Genomic DNA, 19,950 nt, shown 5'->3' on the forward strand with positions numbered 1-19,950 from the left:
TTTCTCCACTTCTCAGTAGTTTTTTCCACTTCTGTTTAACATCTACATTGAAGCTGCTGGGTGAGATCATCTGTCACCATGTCATCAATATGTTGATGACAACCATCTGTATATAACAGAATAATAGAGTAGGAAGGGACCTTGGAGGTCTTCTAGTCCAACCCTTTGCTCAGGCAGGAAACCCTATACCATTCTAGACAAATGGTTGTCCAAACACTTCTTAAAAACTTCCAGTGTTGGGGCATTCACAACTTCTGGAAGGAAGCTGTTCCACTGATTAATTGTTCTAACTGTCAGGAAATATCTTCTTAGTTCTAGGTTGCTTCTCTCCTTGATTAGTTTCCACCCATTGCTTCTTGTCCTACCCTCAGGTGCTTTGGAGAATAGCTTGATTCTCTCTTCTTTGTGGCAACCCCTGAGATATTGGAACACTGCTATCATGTCTCCCCTAGTCCTTCTTTTCATTAGATATACCCAATTCTAGCAACCATTCTTTCTAGAGTCTCAACATCTTTTTTACATCATGGTGACCAAAACTGGATGCAGTATTCCAAGTGTGGCCTTACCAAGGCATTATAAAGTGGTATTGACACGTCACATGATCTTGATTCTATCCCTCTGTTTATGCAGCCTAGAACTGTGTTGGTTTTTTTGGCAGCTGCTGCACACTGCTGGCTCATATTTAAATGGTTGTCCATTTAAGACTTCAAGATCCCTCTCAAAGTTACTACTATCGAGCAAGGTACCACCTATACTATAGCTGTGTGTTTGATTTTTCTTGCCTAAATGTAGAACCTTACTCTTTTCACCATTGAAACTCATTTTGTTAGATAGCGCTCAATGTTCAGCTCTGTCAAGATCCTTCTGTAGCTTAAGCCCATGGTGAATTAAACAATCCTGAGATCTCCTTGCAGTGCTTGGAGGCTGTTAAGGGCTGGATGGGGAACAAGCGGCTAAAGCTGAACCCTGGCGAGATGAAATGACTCTGGGTTTGGGGTTGTTCGATTCATGGAGAATTGCTACCTTTGGTCTTGGGTGAGGTACCACTGCCACAGACAAATCCAGTGTGTAATTTGAGATTCTCCTGAACTCATGATCCCTGGTCAAGGAGCATGTGACAGTTATGGCCAGGAGACCCTTTGTGAAACTGTGAACTGTGTGCCAATTATGCCTTTTTCTGGACCAACCAATCCCTGCTCATAGTCACCCATGCCCTACTTACCTCCCATCTTGACTGTTGTGATGTTCTCTACATAGGCTGGCCTTGAAAAGTGTCTGGGAGCTTCAATTGGTTCAAAATGCAATGAGCCACGTGACTTTGTGCCTATGTGCCAACTTTCCTGCAAGGACTGCATTGGCTGTCAATTTGCTTCAAGGTCCAATTCAGGCTGCAGGTTGTCACCTTTAAAGCCCTACATGGCTTGGGATCGGGTTATTTGAAAGATGGTCACACCTACCCAAACCACCAAAGCGGGGGGGCCAAGGGAATGTTATGGGTCCCTCTCTCCTAAGAAGGTCCATCTAGTTGAGACCAGAAGGAAAAGCCTTCTCTATGGGGGCTCCTTCCCTGTGGAACATCATCCCACAGAAGATATGATCGCCCCCTACTTTTGACACTCTTATCACCGTGATGGCGAACCTATGGCACGCATGCCCAAAGTGGCATGCAGAGCCATGTCACCTGGCACGAGCAGCGGCATCCATTCTTCTTCTGGGTTTCTGGCACGCAGGCATGCCCAATGATTAGCTGGCCTTCGTGCATGTGGCAGTGCCAGAAACTGGGACAGCTGGTCTTTCATTTTCGTGAGCATGCGTGGCGGCCAGCTGATTGTTGTGTGTGCATGCAGAAGACTAGCTGGCTGGCGCACATACACGCGCTGGAAACCACAAGTTCATTTTCTGGCGCATGCATGCCCCCAGGCAGCTTCTCTTCCGGGTTGCGGTCTAGACAAGCGAATGGTACCGAAAAGATTCGCCATCACTATTTAATTACAAAAAACTCTAGAGTCCTGATTTGCCAATGGTCCTGGGTGTACCCCAGAGTATGATGGAAACCCATCAAATGTCTCATTTGATTTTTGTCATTAGGGTTACTTTTTATTGTTTCTATATTGAGCTTTTATCCTCATAAGCCGCCCAGAGTCACTGAGAATGAGTTGGGCAGCCATATACATTTTCTTAAATAAATATACTAAGGCAACAGCTGAGTTTCCATCCCACACTTGGTTCCCACATATTTAATCTTGTTGAACCCTAGTCTGGATTGTCATCCAGAGCCTGTTAATCTATTGGGGAACGTGTGTGTGCAGGAAAAAATAGGTTAGCATTTCTGATGCCCCATTTAGCTATTCTGAAATACTCATAGTATTATGCTGCCTCAGCCAGCCAGTATCATTCAGATTACATCTGCAGGAAAAAGCCTTCCTGCTTTTGATACAGCACATACCGTCTGTTAAATACCATTCTTTATTCAAAACCAACTTCTTTACTTTAGAGCGCTACTGGATATGAGTTAATAGAGACAAAAGCCAAATAAATCCAACACTGTAAAAAGAAATTATATTTTTATTGAGCAAGATATCCAAGACATTGCGTTTGACAAGACACAATGAAAAGACCATTTAAAATTACTATTAATTTTCCAAAGGTTTACACTTTATGGGCGTGGAATAATGTAGTCACTAATATTTTAGTATCTTGCTAAGGTACATGGTTATACTTACAACTGTTCATTGAAAGATGGTTTCAAGTTAAGACAGCCTTGAAGGGCGGGGGCTAGGGGTGATTTTACACTTGAACCACATTTCTGACCAGTTGCAACATTCTGCAGTCATGGGATCCCAATTTGTCACCTCCCAGCTGATTTCCGTCCCCCCCCCCCCCAAAAAAAATAATCAACTGGGAAAGTTAGATTTGCTTAAAACCATGGTAAAAATGGTCATAAAATTAAGTCTGGTCATGTCATGACTTGATTTACAACCATTCAATTTATGACAAAAAAATTCCAGTTCCAATTGTGGTTGTAAATTAAGGACTATCTATGTCAAAACATTTTGAATTCTTGCCTCATTGCTACACATGGTTGACTCCTAAAGTTGATAGCATGCACTGAAGAATTTAAAAAAAAAACACTAAAATGCAACCACATTCTCTCCCCAGATGTTGATTTCTATTGGAATTCCTTTACTTTTTTTATAGGTGGCTCAGTGGCTAAGACGCTGAGCTTGTCAATCAGAAAGGTCGGCAGTTTGGAGTTGAGCTCCCGTTACTTGTCCCAGCTTCTGCCAAGCTAGCAGTTTGAAAGCACGTAAAAATGCAAGTAGAAAAATAGGGACCACTTTAGTGGCATTCCGTGCGCCTTTGGCATTTAGTCATGCTGGCCACATGATCACGGAGAACGTCTTCAGACAGCACTGGCTCTTTGGCTTTGAAACGGAGATGAGCACCGTCCCTAGAGTCGGGAATCTTTACCTTTACCTTAGTATGACTCCTAAAACCTTACATCAGGAAATATTTACTAGGCTGCTATCTCCTATCTAGTATTCTCCAAATGTGCTCAATTATAACTTCCATATTCCACCAGCCATTTAAAGGACACGAAGTAAGGAAAGGCTGAGAGAGATTACCACTCAAGAGGGGAACAATAATACACTTCTTGTTCTCAGCTACATGCACACACACTCAAATAGATTGCAAATAGATTTCAACGTCAAACAGTGAATTTTTAGTACTAAGATCTTTACATGAAATTATGGTCCAGAGTCTTCAAAGTAGGTGCCACCTATATATTGAGGAAAGCCTGCTCTACTGGCACCCAATTTTCAAGGAAAGAATCAGTAACCCTGATAGTAGGCTGGATAAGAGAAAACAAATTGAAATTCAATCCAGACAAATCGAAGCTACTGTAGGTTTGGGGGGAAAAAATAGGACTCTGGGATTGGAAAAAAGCTTGCTCTGCACAGGGTTGCAGCCCCCAGAGGGAGCAGGTTGGGGGTCTGGAAGTGCCCCTCAATCTCCATCTGTCACCGGTCTTGCAGACGGCAAATTTGGCAAGAAGAATGTTTGCACAGTTACACCAACTGCATCACCTACTGCATCAACTGCGACCTTTCCTGAGCCACCTGGACTGTGGCAAGGTTGACCATCTGCCTTAACTGTGTTGCATGTGAGGCTGTTCTTGAAAAGGGTCTAGAAATTGCAAATACTACCAAGCAGGGCAGCTAAGCTGCTGACCGACATAGTATATAGAAATTACATGATTCCTGTAATAAAGATCAACAATTGCTGGCGTTTTCTGGGAATGATTCAAGGTATTTGTATTTAAAGATTTTAATTAAAAATTATCTTTAAAACAAAGGAATAATTCAAGGGCAGTAATGACTCATAAAACCCTATGCATCTTAGGGCAGCCTAGCTGGCCCCTTCGGGTGCTTAGATCTGGCCCGCAGGGCTGCCCTGGAAACCGCAAAGGATATGCCCGAGGTGCGTCTGCCAGCGAAAATGGAGCTCCCATGAGGGCTGTGGGCACCCTTCCCGAGCTCTATTTTCACTGGCAGAAGGTTGCAGGAGGCTGTTGCAGCTGAAAATGGAACTTGGGAGCCTCTTTTCACTGGCAGAAAGCTCAGGCTGCCACATGCGCCCCCAACATGAGTGATATTAACTAGCCATGCCCACCGAGGGCAAACACAACCCTGATTCAGCCCTCAATGAAATTGAGTTTGACATCTCTGGCCTATGGGATCGCCTCTTAGTATGAACTTGACAACTCAGATCAGCAGGAAAAACTGTTCTGAAAATACATTATCAAAGTCAAAGTTTCAACTATCTGGTACATGAAAAGTGCCTTCTGCCTTCCAGATTTTGTTTTTAAAAAAAACTGTTTTACTTGTGTTGTTAAAAAGTTAATTCCAGAAAATAAATTCCCTTAGAGTTGTAATGGCTACATTTGACTTTGAGGAGGTGTGTGAGAGAGTGTCCTCAATGGGGGGATTAGTGTGATGGACTACAATGGTAGTTTTCCAGCAAGGAGAGACCACATTTGGAAAGAAGAATGAGACAAGAGGCAGCCCAGCTCAGAGCTGGTTAGGAGACAGAGGAAGAGAGTAAGAATAGCCACTCCTTAGGATCTCTGAAAATATATCTGTTAAAGTGAGAGTAGTAAGTGTTTAGTCTGGCAAGATTCTTCTATTGGGTGTAAGCAAATCAAGAACTGAACTGTAGCTGAATTGTTCCGTCAACCTTGGACTTAGCTTAACAGGAGGGAGAGAAAATGGGGAAAAGTAAAAATCTAAGCAAGCAACCAATATCAGAATATCTTTTAAAAATGCATTTAAGCATTGTACACTCCCCACTTATTGCAAAGAAACATTTTCAGTACATTAAAAACTACCGTATAGACCATTCTAATCAGCAATGTTATATGTACAGAAGATCAAGCTGTAATGATCAATGCTTAAAAATGTAATACTGACTGACTTAATATTTACAATTGACTTAATATTTACATTTAATATTGTCAACCCCTTGGCCTCAGGGCGGCAGACAGCATCCAATACTTCAGTAGTCCAAGACCTGATACCCAATGACCTTCCAGATGTTGTTAGGCTGCAATTTCCACCATCTCTCACTGGATACCATAATGCCAAGTGCTGTTGAAAACTGGAGTTCAGCAACAATGAAGAAAGCCATACAATTGTCATGGTTACACATAAGCACATTCAAATCAATGGTACAGGTTAGTTACAATTACCTTAACCCTCTGATTTCAGTGGGGTTTTTTTTAAGCGCGACTAAATCTGGATCCAATGTAGTAAATAACAACAAGAATAACAACAGCAATCTAAAAACGATCTGGAACCTAGATCAAATATTCAAAAATTAAAACAAAATCACAAAAGGCATAGAAAGAGAGGTAGAACAAAATGTTTCTTTTAAAATACCAATTTTGACCACTACTAAATAAAGGGCCAACACAGACCACTTGGAGCAGGGAATTCCACATATTGGTATCACACAAGAGCAAATAACAGGATTCCTGAGGATTACTTGATGGGACCTCTTCATGTGGCAATCTTTTGAATAATGCAGCCAATAAGCAGCACCTTGGATGATGCTCAGAAGCACACCTAAGCACTTAAATTGAACAAAACTTAAGCTATGTATTAATTTAAACAAACCATACTTTAATTTGCATTTGTAACCTTAATGCATTCTCTAAATACTAAAGTCTGCACTTGGGCAACCTCTTATAAAAAGCATTAAGAGAAAATCTAGAGATTAACAAGGGTAAATTCTTGATTTACTACCTTTTGAAATTCCAAAGTTGCCTCCATACAATATAGTCTAGAACAGAGGTGGGTTCCAGCTTCTGGTATTTCCAGTTCACTCAGGGATGCGCTTTGGGCGTGCACGCACTTCAAGTGCACGGCATGTGCATGCGCAGTAGTAAAAAAATGCTTCTGTGCATGCGCAGAAGCAAAAAACAAGATGGTGGCACTTGTGGTGACGATAGAACTAGTTGGAGGGTGTGGCAGACCGAGTTACTCTCTACTCAGCCGAACCAGTCCGAACCAGTAGGAACCCACCCCTGGTCTAGGATTTGTAGAGGAACAAAGATTGGCCTGTGGCTACTACCTCTGTATCACATCTTTATTCCAGCATTCCACGTTATGATTTTTTTTGTTTGTAGAAATGTAAGGTTTCCTTTTCAAATCTAAGCATAGCAAACTCCCAAGCCAAAAAAGGAACAAAGCATCGTGTTCAGCAGTGGGGGATCCAACTACCCTCTATCTCTCTATGCCTTGAAGAGACTTTGGAAGGAGGGCTATATATTTTGCACAGGCTAAGAATCTATATTAACACTTTAATGATCATTTTAAAGCATTTTCCTATAGTTACTTTTAAATCTTTTACATTTAAAACTAGAGTATTATTTTCTCATAAAATTAAAAAAAATGAACATTAAAGTACATGAAGCTTTCTGGCATTTTTTATACTTATTGTAGTCTTTTTAACCCCTGACCTCAGTCCTCTTGTCCTATCCACTGCTCTTGGCTGCCACTTTTCTTTTTGCTACACATTTTGAAATAATGAATTTGTAAAGTACAAACAGAATTTCAAAACCCTAAAACAAGTCCACTGCTTCTGGACACACAGATGACGACACATAGTTCTTCAAAAGCTACTATTTAGAGAGCAAAGATGATGCTAATATTAATAAACTATACAGAATTTCCTTTAGAATTTAGGTTTTCTGCCCAATATGGATTCTCTGGTGAGAAATAAGGTGCGATTTCTGATTGAAGTTCTTCCCACAGTTGGGACACTTATATGGTTTCTCTCCAGTATGAAGCCTTTGATGAATAACAAGCCCAGAATTGAAGCTAAAACTCTTCCCACAATCCTGGCATGTATATGGTTTCTGCCCCGTGTGAATACCTTGATGAGAAATAAGGTGCGACCTCTGATTGAAGCTCTTTCCGCAGTCAGAACATTTATAAGGCTTCTCCCCAGTGTGGATCCGTTGATGTATGACGAGACCGGAGTTGTAACTGAAGCTTTTCCCGCAGTCAGGGCATTTGAAAGATTTCTCTCCCATATGGGTCCTCTGATGCGAAAGGAGGTGAGATTTTTGGCTGAAGCTTTTCTCACAGTTGGAGCATTTATACGGTTTCTCCCCGGTGTGAATTCGCTGGTGTATGATGAGCCCAGAGTTGTAACTGAAGCTCTTCCCACAGTCAAAGCATTTAAACGGCTTCTCGCCTGTGTGGGTCCCGTGGTGAGAGGTGAGATGGGATCGCTGGTTGAAGCTCTTGTCACAATCCGGGCATTTATACGGCTTCTCTCCTGTATGGATTCTCTGATGGACCATAAGTCCTGAGTGATTGCGGAAAGTTTTCTCACAAATGATGCAGAGATACGGCTTCTCTCCTAAATGGAGAATTTGAGGTCTGTTGATGCCTACATTCTGGCAGAAGCTATTTTCCTGTTTGTTAGGGGTAATTTTACTTTCTCCGATGTGGATCAGTTGCTGGATCACTATTTGGTCAAGGCGTTTTAAATTCCCCTCCTTGCACTGGCCGGCTTTGCTTTGCGTTTTATCAGAAGTAGCTTTTACTCTTCTCTCTGGCAGCAGATTGTAGTGATTTCCAGTCCCCCTTTCCTGCTTACATCTTTGAGAGCTACTAGCTTTAGATCCTCCTCTAAACATCACCTGCATTTCTACATGCTCTGGTTCTTCTTTTATGGTTGCCGGCTTCCCAGTCTTGGTTGCCATCGCATCACCTGTTGAAGTAAATCAGATTTTAAACAAAAAAGATGGGTTTCCAGTCTTTTCCACCCGTAATGTTCAACAATAATAACATAGGAATAAAAGAAACAGAATCCATTAAAAGTTTCAAACGACATTACTTGTTGAATCTAACCCAAGAATAATCGTCAAAATTATGTTGCAGAAAAAACAATGCCAGTTAGTAGAAATTTCAAATGAGGCAGTGATGGGATTCAAATAATTTAACAACCGCCTGTCTGCCCTAATGACCAGCTGGTTAGGTCGTGCTTGGTGGTCATGTGACTGGGTGGGTGTGGCCAACTCAACATCACTCACGTCGATGGGCGCTTCGCCTTAATTGTTACAATGTAATAAGGGTTAAGCGGAGAGACAGTTTCTGTAAGCAGGGCAATAAAGATCGCTAGAAACAACACCAGACTGTTTCCGTCCTGCCTTCCTTAAAGGATTAAACCTGTAAAGTGGAAATAAACAAAATGAGATTTCTTCCAACAACCGGTTCTCCGACCTGCCTAGAAAGTTAACAACTGGTGCTCCCCAATAGGTGCGTACTGGCTAAATCCCACTATTGCACTGAGGAAGAAAAACCTGAGGTATGGAAAGCCAACATCATATTTCCATTTTACTCCATTGACATGTGCTGAAGGACAATTAGACAAAGAATTGTATTTATTTTTTAAAACAATAACCAGAATAATAAGCACTCTGTTTGCTTATCAAAGATTTCTGATTCAGAAACTGGCATTTCTGTTAAGCACGATCTTCTAAATCAACTATTGTACACATAATTTCATACTCCAAGTATCAGATTTAAAATAATCCATGGGGAGTGAAAGTAAATTTTACTGGGGGCTGCAATTCTGTGGTGTTGGAAAAAGTGGGTAATTTCCAGTTTATTTTATACCCAGAATTTGCTCAATCAATCCCTTTATCCACATCAAAGCAAGAACATGTGCCATTCAGTTCAGCTAGAAAAAAATATATATCTTGACTTTATTAAACATCAGCCAATATCACATACAATTAATTGGCAAAACATGGATCAAAATTAGGGAGAGACACAAACAAGAATTTACATTACAGGTAGTCCTCAACTTATGACCACAATAAGGATCAGAAAAATTATTATTAAGCAGTGCAGCCATTAAGCAAATCTTCATGTGACTGTATCCGCTTTTTATGACACTTTTTGCCACAGTCATTAAGTGAATCATCAGCAGTCTTTAAGAAAAACATCACCTGATCACAACTTGTGATCACCTTCTGGCTTCCCCACTCACTTCTCTTGGACATTGCAAGTGTCATAGTTACCAGACAGATGCCAAGCGCCTGAATTACAATCACATGACCATGGGGATGCTGTTACAGTCTTCAGTGCAAGGATCTGTTGTAAGCTACTTTTTCAGTACATTTGTTCACTTCAGTGCCTGTATCTATGGTATATGTCTCTAGCTATATATCAAAAGAACAGAGTCACTGGAAACTATACTGAGAGTAATTAGCATAAGTCCAGAAGGAACTGGCCTTTGCTTATTGGAGCTTTAACTCCTTTATGTACATAATGTCAAGTTTCCTAACGATGCCGTAACTGATTCATAATAATCGAGCCAATGTTTTAATACAAAAACCATTGATTTATTGATAGCTTCATTAGGGAAGATTTGTTCGCAGCCAAATCTTTGCTTTGTTTATCTGCTTCTGAACATTAGCCCTGTTCCTTCCCCCCCCCCCTTCAGTCTGTATCATAAATCACGTTACCCAATCACCCCTCCCAACCGGCAGCGGTAATCTGGACCCATTCCAGCACACAGTATGGGTGGAATTTACTCCCACTCATTCTGTCCCCATGACAACACGGAGGGTTGACACATAATAGGAACAGACTACAAATGGAAAGTAGGACACAAGGTGATCTAGTCTCAATTCTACCTCACAAAGGAAACAACTTGATGAGGATGATGTATGCAACATGTGGAAAGAGAGATGAAGTTCTCTCCCCATCTGCACTATTTTCCTTTGAAAATTCATTCTGAGACAGTATGAAAAATGCCTCTGAAAAGCTCATAAGCAAATGCTTCAAAGCAGCAATTGTTTCTTGGCACAGTACTCTACAAATTCATATTCAATGGTACACTGTCACTGGACAATACAAACAGGCCTTCTTGGCAAAATCAGGCATCAATAAAAGCTTGCGCCCCGCTAGACCCATCAGACATGTAGACCATTCATATTTCCTGCAACATCATATATAAACCGGATCTTTTCACATTTATTTGTGATAAACATATAACACAAGGAATCATATAAATCCCCTAGCCATTTAGTGAAAACTCAGCAGCAGTTTGTAAATGAGTGTCTCTGCTATACCTTTAGAGATAAACTAGCAATAGCAATAGCAGTTAGACTTATATACTGCTTCATAGGGCTTTCAGCCCTCTCTAAGCAGTTTACAGAGTCAGCATATCGCCCCCATAGTCTGGGTCCTCATTTCACCCACCTCGGAAGGAAGGCTGAGTCAACCTTGAGCCGGTGAGATTAGAACCGCTGAACTGCAGATAACAGTCAGCTGAAGTGGCCTGCAGTACTGCACCCTAACCACTGCGCCACCTCGGCTCAAACTGATACACATGCACCTACAATAGTACCGGAGTCGTACTCCAAAAGGAAGATCATAATTAGATTTATTGCCAAAGAGCTAAGAAGTTAATGTGCCACCTTAGAAATTGTATAAACCAAACTCTAACACCCATTTATTAATGAATTATTTATAGTGGAAGAATCCAAAAATTGAACCTCTTCTTCTTTGAATGGCAATCTGTCCAAGAAATTGACATTACCATATACCTCAAATGTGAAAATAAAAGGGAAGATCTTGTGGTGGAAGGCTTGGATTACACAAAAGATTAATACTTTAAATTGGTTGATTACTAATGATGGTTTTAACTATTTTGAGAAATTGCCTTTTGACATTGATGTGTCTGTCTATGTGCAATATGATATATTCAGTTGAAACATATGTTAATCACTTTGGCTCAAATACTTTGGCAATCTGTGGGCTACCTGTAATTTTAGCTTCATTAAAGGATGCAGTGTTTGAACCCAAAAAATGAAATGAAAGTCAGAAGTAATTAAATATTTGAACCTGGAATGAAAAATCGGAGTACCCATTTTTAGAAAATCAACTGGTCCAGAAATTTAAAAATGCAAAATATACATCTTATGATTCATAAATAAAATATTGGGGTTTACTAGACCACTCAATTTTTTAAAAAAGGGTAGACATTGTGTTCCTAGATATTTGAAGGCCGTTTAACCCATATTATTTGGTCTTGCTCAGTTGCAGCCTTATTTGTGTTTAGTTACGTATGCTTATGTAATATTAGGAAGAAATATTAAGGATCTCAAAGGGATACTGAATTATATCCTTAAAATAGGATTTATTATTTCATTAAGAATTTTGAGCTTGGGGTAAGGCAAAGAGGATAATTGTAAGTAATTAGACAGAAGCATGCTTTCCTGATTTTAAGGAAAAGATTCCGGACATGAATTATCTGTTTTTGAAAAGCCTTTGTTTTCTAAAAGTAAGATGAGCATATGTTGCAATATGGTCTATATTTAGTGATATGCTTAACAACTGGATTAATTTTCTATGTTTATTTATATTATATGGATTATTCTGTTAGTTTTTTTTCTTCTTTTGTCACATTTAGTTTTTTTTAATAACTATAACAGATTTATCTTTTTTTCACTGCATAAACACTAAAGCTTTGGGGGTGTTATGCAGACTTTTTAAATATTTCACCATTTCAAGTCAATTTTAAAAAGGCTGATTGTTGAATATCCACCAGCTTATTGTCAATAATGTTGAGATAATCCTGTTTGTTTTCCAGTCTGAGATCTCACTTCTGTTGCGGACCTGATGATAAAGAAGAAATTATTTTTTCATTTTGTTTTGTCTCAAATTGTTTAAATATTGTATATTTCCCAGTGTCATAAATAAAGTTCAGCACCATCAATTAATAAAACAAATAAATAAAATGATCCATGTGGAACGAAGAGGCAGCTATTCAAGCAATCTCATTTATCATTCAAATAGCTGAAAGCTTAGTCAAAATAATTTTGGATTATTTATTCAGGGTTTATTTTCTCTCTGAGAAAATTTACACAATGTAGAGCTTCTTTTCTTTGGAAAAGGAAGTAAGAGGAAATGTGATCTATCTAAAACCATGCACTGGTAGAAAAGTTTTAGACTATTTTCATACAATATCAGAGTTTATTATTATTCCATGGAAGAAATATTTCACACACACAAAGTATTACTCTCTAGAATGGTACCCTCATGTCCATCAACTGCAGTTGCTGATACTAACAAAGGAGAATATTTGTAGCTCAGGGTTGACATGATAATGTTACCTAGTTTGGGTAATGAAACACTTGCAAGAAAACAAGCAAGCTCAGAGAGCACCAAGGAACCCCTCATGCAGTTGCTGAAAATATACTATGCAAATTCAAGGAGATAAGCACACCAGCAAAACAAAAAACAAAAGCCCTTGAATGTAATTGCTTCAGTCTTGAAAAATTGCTTGTTTACACTGACCTAGAGAAGGTAAAATCTGTCAAATAGAGCTCAACTCCTGATTGAGTTTTCTTAGCAGCAACACAGAGGTAATCTGACTGTGCCTTTCCTGAGATGCTTTTCAATTTTCCAGAATATTTTCTGGGGTATTTCTCACACCCTGCTTAACCTTCCAAATCCAGACAAGGTTGGCATGATGTCGGCATGATGATGTGTCAAATGAACCACCCGACTGTCTATCCATTAATAACATCATTCATAGGGAAGCAGGAACTGTCAGCACCTGCTATTTCATTCTTCTTGTTGTAGGCTTCTCTCAAAGCCTACAATCAACTGCCTGGCCATTGTCTGGGCTGGAATGCCAGACGAAGCAGATTTTGCCCTCAGGGCTCTTTCAAAACAAAATACTATATTCCCAAGCAAACCCCAACCTGACAACCCAAAAGAATGGATCATCCTTCAGTTCGTGCCATTAAACAGCAACTCCGTGCTTCAGTTTAATTCAATAACATCAATAAAAAACATAATTGTACAGAGTGCAGGTTCCAAGCAGAGAGGCAGGTTGAAAAATACCAGCTACAAGTCGACCCCGGTGGGGCCCCCGAGTATAAAAGGTTTTCTGGGATAAATTCCCTACATTCCACCTTACAGTCTTTCTTTTACCTGATCCGCTGCCAGTTTATTCGGAGTTATCTCGGAATTGATGGTAGTCTTCACTCTGGTCGAGTGACGAAGCGTTGATTCGATGTCCGCCGGGCGACTTATCTCGGTCCTATCTATCTCATAGCTTTCACGATGGCGGCAAATCTATTTACTACAGGAAGTTCATCCTCCCGGCTCAGCGGAGCGAAATGGAAAAGCCCCGATACTTCCTAGGAAAGCAGTAAGCGGAGCCCTCTCCTGGCAAGATGGAAGAGAGGCTTCTTCTACGCTGAAAAACACTTATTTTAGGTGCCGCCCAGGAGAAGGTTTTTAAATTACCAACGCCTTTTCCTTCAAAGCTAGGAGTAAAAAAAAATCATCCTGGACAAGTACTGTAAAAAGCTAGCGCAACGGGAGAAATTGTATGGCCAGCTACACCTTACACTGATTGTTTTTTAACTTGCAGGGAGCTTTATTGCTATTTACTGGCAGGTTACTACTACATTCAAAAACATAATTTCTGCCATGGCTCCTCTAAAATTATGCTGAACATTCAGAAATCCATATTATGTTTCATTTGCATGTACTATTAGTGCTATGTACTAAGTACTATCCAGTCTGGTGAAGTGTGTGTGTGTGTGTGTGTGCGCGCGCATCTGGGCAGATTCTGATCAGTAGAGTTTGGTGCAAGGGCCCCCTAATGTTTCATGCCTATACAAACTAGGAGAGTCATGCTGGCTCAGATGTTACATGGATTAACAAGGTCCATGACAGATGTTGTGAGGAGCCAGGACAATCTGACAACTGGGCTACTACGGGGAGAAGACAAGAGAATCTGGAACTGATGGATGCTACTACAACAGTAGACCTAATGAGAGAGAAGACCAAAGTGGTCCCAGTGATGGTTGGAATTCAGAACAGTGCAGTGGTAGGAACAATTAGGATTCTAAGCAGAACCTTCCAACTTCCATGCCTCTGGTAGAGGATATAAGATTGAGGAAGACATAGACCACCCATAAGAGTGAAAAGGGATTTTTAAAATTATATCATAAAATAATAATGTATTATTATATAGATATATTAATATTATTAACAGAGTACATATAGTATAAAATACATTTTATATATGCATTATCTAGGATGTTAAAATGTGATGACAGAATTATGAGGAAATTTCCATATACGCTAAATAAAGGTAAAGGTTCCTTTCACACATATGTGCTAGTCATTCCCAACTCTAGGGGGCGGTGCTCATCCCCGTTTCAAAGCCAAAGAGCCAGTGCTATCCAACAATGTCTCCGTGGTCATGTGGCTGACATGACTAAACAGCAAAGGCGCATGGAACACTGTTACCTTCCCACCAAAGGTGGTTCCTATTTTTCTACTTGCGTGTTTACAGCCTTTCGAACTGCTAGGTTGGCAGAAGCTGGGACAAGTAACGGGAGCTCACTCCATTATGCAGGGCTAGGCATTCGAACCGTCGACCTTTCTGATCAACAAGCTCAGCATTTTAGCCACTGAGCCACCACATCCCTATACATTAAATAGAAGGAACTATTTTTGGATGCATCTCTGTGATAAAATAAAAATCTCAGCATATCAAAGATTCTTGGTGTCTGATGCCTTGCACTTACTATCCCTATATTATTATATTTTTATCCTGCCATTTTAATATATCTCAAAATATACTCCTATCTCCCATTTCCCTGCAACAATAACCCTGTGATGTGGGTTGAACTGAGAGAGAGAGAGAGAGTGGCCTTCCCAAAGTTACCAAGCCAGTCTTCTGATTTCTAGGCTAGCACCTTAGCCACCTAAACATATAAAAAAGGAGGAAATTACCATCCAGTCAGATAAGTACATGGAATTTGCAAACTTCTGGATGCCTAGTGAACACATTTTTGTGAATAGAAATGCTAATTTGTGGGTGAGCCAATCTGTAGATGGACGTTTCATTTTATATCATTTGGCTGAGTAATATGCTACATATCAGCATTTTTGCTGCTTTTCTTGATTTCCAAATACTTTTTGACTTTACAGTACTCCAAGGAAAAAAATTATGGAAATCATTGGAAATTTCCATAATAAATCATGTTTCTTTCACTCATTTATGCTTGTATGAAAACACCTGTTTGAGGATTTGTTGGACGTCTTCAACTTTTCAAAAAAGAGAGGAGAGAAATCTTCAGTTTAATTTTTATATTGATCATTTGTTTAGGCACTCTCTCATCCTATCTTTTATCTCCCAATAGTGGATAGGAGACAGATTCCTACCTGTATTAAAATGCACAGGTATCTGAGTAATGTTTACTAGCCACAAGCTTCTGAATGGCTTGGATTTTGCATGTTACACAATTTGCCGAGAGATGTATAACTGGGATTCTTACGATTTTTTCTCCTAAAATTGGGGATTCTATATTCCCTCAGCAATTTGTATATTCCAGGCAAGGCAGGTACAAAGGACTGTGTTTACAATGAATTCTCTATCTTGGAGGCAATACAGTTTAATCTTGTAGATTCTGTTGGTTGGTTCCCCATCCTAGTATTTCCTTGAGCTTGGAGGCAGAAGCTAGTTCAGGAGCAGTCAGTCTGGATGAGTAAAATAACTTAAAATTGGATATTCTGTTCTGAGAACATAGGAAGAGGAGTGATTGAACCCATGTCCAGGCAATAACTAGGTTACAACGTCTCACTATATTTATTTTCTAAGAATGCTCACAGTTTTATAACACCCACGGCATTCCATCAAATTACACACATTATTAGCAGTTGGTGCTTTGAGAAATATCAATTTCCCATTCGTTTTTTTTAATTGAAAATAATCTTTTTAAAAAGTCAGGTGCAGCAGGAAAATGTTATGCTTACGTTATGCTTTACTTTGTAAAGAATGTTCTTGGGCATGGGTTGCTTACAATCTAAACATTAGATCAAAACAACGTATTTTATCTTGGCTAGAGGGGAAAAAAGAAAAATATAGCATCCAAAAATAGAGTGCATCTTCAACTGGAACTCCTAGATGATTTCCTAGTGTTCAGATTTATATAGAAACATATGAAGAACGGTTGCAGCAACTGGGTATGTCTAGTTTAATGCAAAGAAGGACTAGGGGAGATATGATAGCGGTGTTCCAATATCTCAGGGATTGCCACAAAGAAGAAGGAGTCAATCTATTCTCCAAAGCAACTGAGAGTAAAACAAGAAGCAATAGGTGGACACTAATCAAGAAGAGAAGCAACTTAGAACTAAGGAGAAATTTCCAGACAGTTAGAACAATTAATCAGTGGAACTTGCCTCCAGTGGAAGTTGTGAATGCCCCAACACTGGAAGTTTGTAAGAAGATATTAGATAACTATTTGTCTGGTTATCCCTGGTGTAGGGTTTCCTGCCTAAGCAGGGGGTTGGACTAGAAGACCTTCAAAGTCCCTTCCAACTCTGTTATTCTAAGTGTGGTTCCCCCCCCCCTTAAGACTTTTCTACGGTGTGGATCTTCTGATGCCTATTTAAATGTGATATCCACCTGAAGCTTTTCCCACACTCCAAACATGAATAGTGTTTCTCTCCTGTATGAATCCTCTGGTGTGTGAGAAGGCTTGTGTTCGCATGGAAACCTTCTCCACAGTCCAAGCATTTAAAAGGCTTCTCAGAGGAATGCACTCTTTGGTGCCTGATAAGAACTGAGCTGTAACTGAAGTTTCTCCCACATTCAAGGCACTTGTAGGGTTTCTCTTTTGTGTGTATCCTCTGATGGATAAGGAGGTTGGAGGTCCGATTGAAACATTTCCCACAGTCTGAACACCGGAAGGGTTTTTCACCTGCATGTTCAATCTGGTGCCTGATGAGATCAGAACTGTATCGGAAGTTTTTCCCACATTCTAAACACTTGTAAAGTTTCTCCCCTGTATGAGTTCTCTGGTGGATAAGCACATGGGAAGAGTGATTGAAACTTTTCCCACAGGTCAAACAAGTGTAGGGTCTTTCTCCTGTGTGGATTCTCTGGTGAGCAATGAGGTGTGAACTCTTGCTGAAGTTCTTCTCGCATTCAGTGCACTTGTAAGGCTTTTCGCCTGTGTGGACTCTCTGATGGGCACTGAGAGCAGAGGTTCTGTTGAAGATTTTCCCACAATCAAGACACCGATGCTGTTTCTTGGACACTCGCTTTCTTTGCTGAATTGACTGTTCCTTGGAGTTTCCTTGTAACATGATCGACTTTATTCTTCTGGATCCAGAGTTTTTGGCATTTTGTTTCCCTGTTCTCTTCTGGTTTTTAGAAGCTTCTTCTTCCTGGGAATTATTCTTTTGGGGTATTCCTTCCACTTTTCTGTATAGTTGTATTTGTCCTGGATTTTTTTCCTTGGAAGTGTTTCCCATTTTCTGTCCAGTAGCTGGAATGGAAGCAAAAATATTTTTCACATCATATCACAAATCTGGGGGAAAAGCAAATCATAAACAGTATCTAGGAAGCATCTGTCATCTTCCCTGAGTCTTCACACTGTCCGATTTCGGGTCGACGTCAGGGCCCAGGACCCCGGAGAACACCCTCCAGAGTTCAGGGAAGCTGGTTGAGTTTTTAAAAGGGATTCGGATTAATGTCAGGGTTCCAAGTAACACCCCTAATGAAAGAAGACTCCAAGGCTTGAGATTCCTCAAAGTTCCATTTTATTAGAGATGTCATGTTGGCATATCTGAGAAGACCCGAATCTGAAACCCTCCAGGTTTCCCACACCCAAACTAAAGTTCAAGTCCCTTCCCAGCACCCACATGTCCATCACATGGTCCAATCAGGCATTGTCCCAACTGGAGATGCCTCCCAGTCACACCACTACAGGTGCAGGGCAAAACGTCCTTGACTCTCAGAGAAAAGAACGTTATTTTGACTATATCTATCCCACTCCGTATATTCCCCTCTCTCAGTTTCCCACAGTATTATATGTGGCAGGCTTGAAGGTCCAATGCAAAAGATGGCTTCTAGGCCTGACAGCATCTTCTTGAACTTGGGAGACTATATGCAACATTCCAGAGGCGATTCTTTCAAGCAAACCTGTAAAATAGGTCAACTTTATTGCCTCCACCACATCTTCCTGCTGAATCCAAAACACAGTACAAAATGAACTCATGAACTAAATTCAATTATTTGTCTTTACCACCTTCTGTAAAAATCAAACAAATAAACTACCCCCGTCCAGTCTTGCTTATAGCTTTAAGATTCCCTGGAATTCTAGTCCAGCCAAATACTAACAGGTCAGATTCAATTTAAGTATTACCCAGAGTTAGATATGATAACTGACATGTTTATAGTTTAACTAAGAGATGAATTTCTGAGTGGTTTCCAGTCTTTTAAATACAGTCCTACATTTCATTAGATCAACCATAATCAAGCCATTATTGTGGGTAAAAGCAAAGTCATCAATGACAATAAAAAGAGCCTAATTTTAACTGATAGGTTTCCCCTACCTAGCTTATTAAATAAAATGCTACAGGCAAGACATCTTTGATTTTAAAAAAACCAGGTATCATGCAGGGGGATGGAATTAAAATAACATCTTTAGTTCTGAAAACGTGTCAATTTAAAGATAAAGAATAAAAAGGTGTTTTGTTGAATTATAACCTTGTCCAACCCCAACCAGCTCAGCCAATAATGGGAGACTCTATATGTTGTGACTCAGCATGACTCTCCACTCTGGATTAAATTAGCATTTCGCATCACTCGAACCACTCATCCTGAATGTATTGCAGCTAAATAGCCATTTATTGTTGTTATTGTTACACAACAAAACATTAGCTTTTTTTACTGACTCCCTCCTTCTATGCTAAAGCATCATTAAGGTTTTGTACCAGATACTGTATGTTTCAAAAGGCTTGTACTGTAAACATCAGCTAACAACTGTAAAATAAAATTGGCTTCCAAGTATTGGCAAAATATAGTCTAGGCAATATTTGAGGGTGGATTCAGTGCCATCATTTTCCCCCTATTTAAATGAGCTGAAGTACTTTCTTTGCAGTGACCGTTCTGCTGTTAGGTCCCTCTGTACAGTAGTGGGATTGTCTTTGGACCAGAGGTGCCCTTTTGGCTTGTATCATATACCCTGACCAGACAAGGCCATCCTTTCTTAACCTTGTCCTCTATTGACTCTCTAAATAGATTCTACTATCTCTAGATAGATTCTACTATCCTCTACAACATGGCCATATTGGCTGGGAGGGCTGGGAATTCTAATTGTATAATACATGGAAACTACTAGATTTGGGGAAACTGGAATACTATAGTTTAGTTTAGTTTAGTTTTATTGATTTTGTATGCCGCCCACTCCCGAAGGACTCCAGGTGGCTTACAATAAAACAAGGGAGGGGGATAATACACAAAACAACATATTAAAATATACAACAGTCACAATTTCCGAGGGGCTGGATATTTCGAGAGCCCCCCAGCCTGCTGGAGCAGCCAGGA

General features: G+C 40.0%; 1 protein-coding gene and 1 long non-coding RNA gene across 2 annotated transcripts; both read right to left on the reverse strand.

The window, feature by feature from the left end:
- Window positions 1–2,172: 2,172 nt before the first annotated feature.
- On the reverse strand, window positions 2,173–18,989 carry LOC106544376 (uncharacterized). The gene is made up of 2 exons (XM_087708191.1): window positions 16,975–18,989; window positions 2,173–8,297 (listed from the first exon to the last, which is right to left on the reverse strand). Exons 1-2 carry the CDS (start codon window positions 17,871–17,873, stop codon window positions 7,244–7,246), a joined length of 1,953 nt encoding a protein of 650 aa, XP_087564317.1. The 5' UTR covers window positions 17,874–18,989; the 3' UTR covers window positions 2,173–7,243.
- On the reverse strand, window positions 11,038–13,716 carry LOC148047910 (uncharacterized). Its single transcript, XR_015695862.1, has 2 exons — window positions 13,527–13,716; window positions 11,038–12,203 (listed from the first exon to the last, which is right to left on the reverse strand). It is a non-coding gene; the product is annotated as an uncharacterized LOC148047910 (long non-coding RNA).
- Window positions 18,990–19,950: the final 961 nt, after the last annotated feature.

This window comes from Thamnophis sirtalis, unplaced genomic scaffold, assembly GCF_051295495.1.
Source record: "Thamnophis sirtalis isolate CommonGarterSnake01/CBP01778 unplaced genomic scaffold, rThaSir2_p1.2 scaffold_3, whole genome shotgun sequence".
Taxonomy (NCBI): Eukaryota; Metazoa; Chordata; class Lepidosauria; order Squamata; family Natricidae; genus Thamnophis; species Thamnophis sirtalis.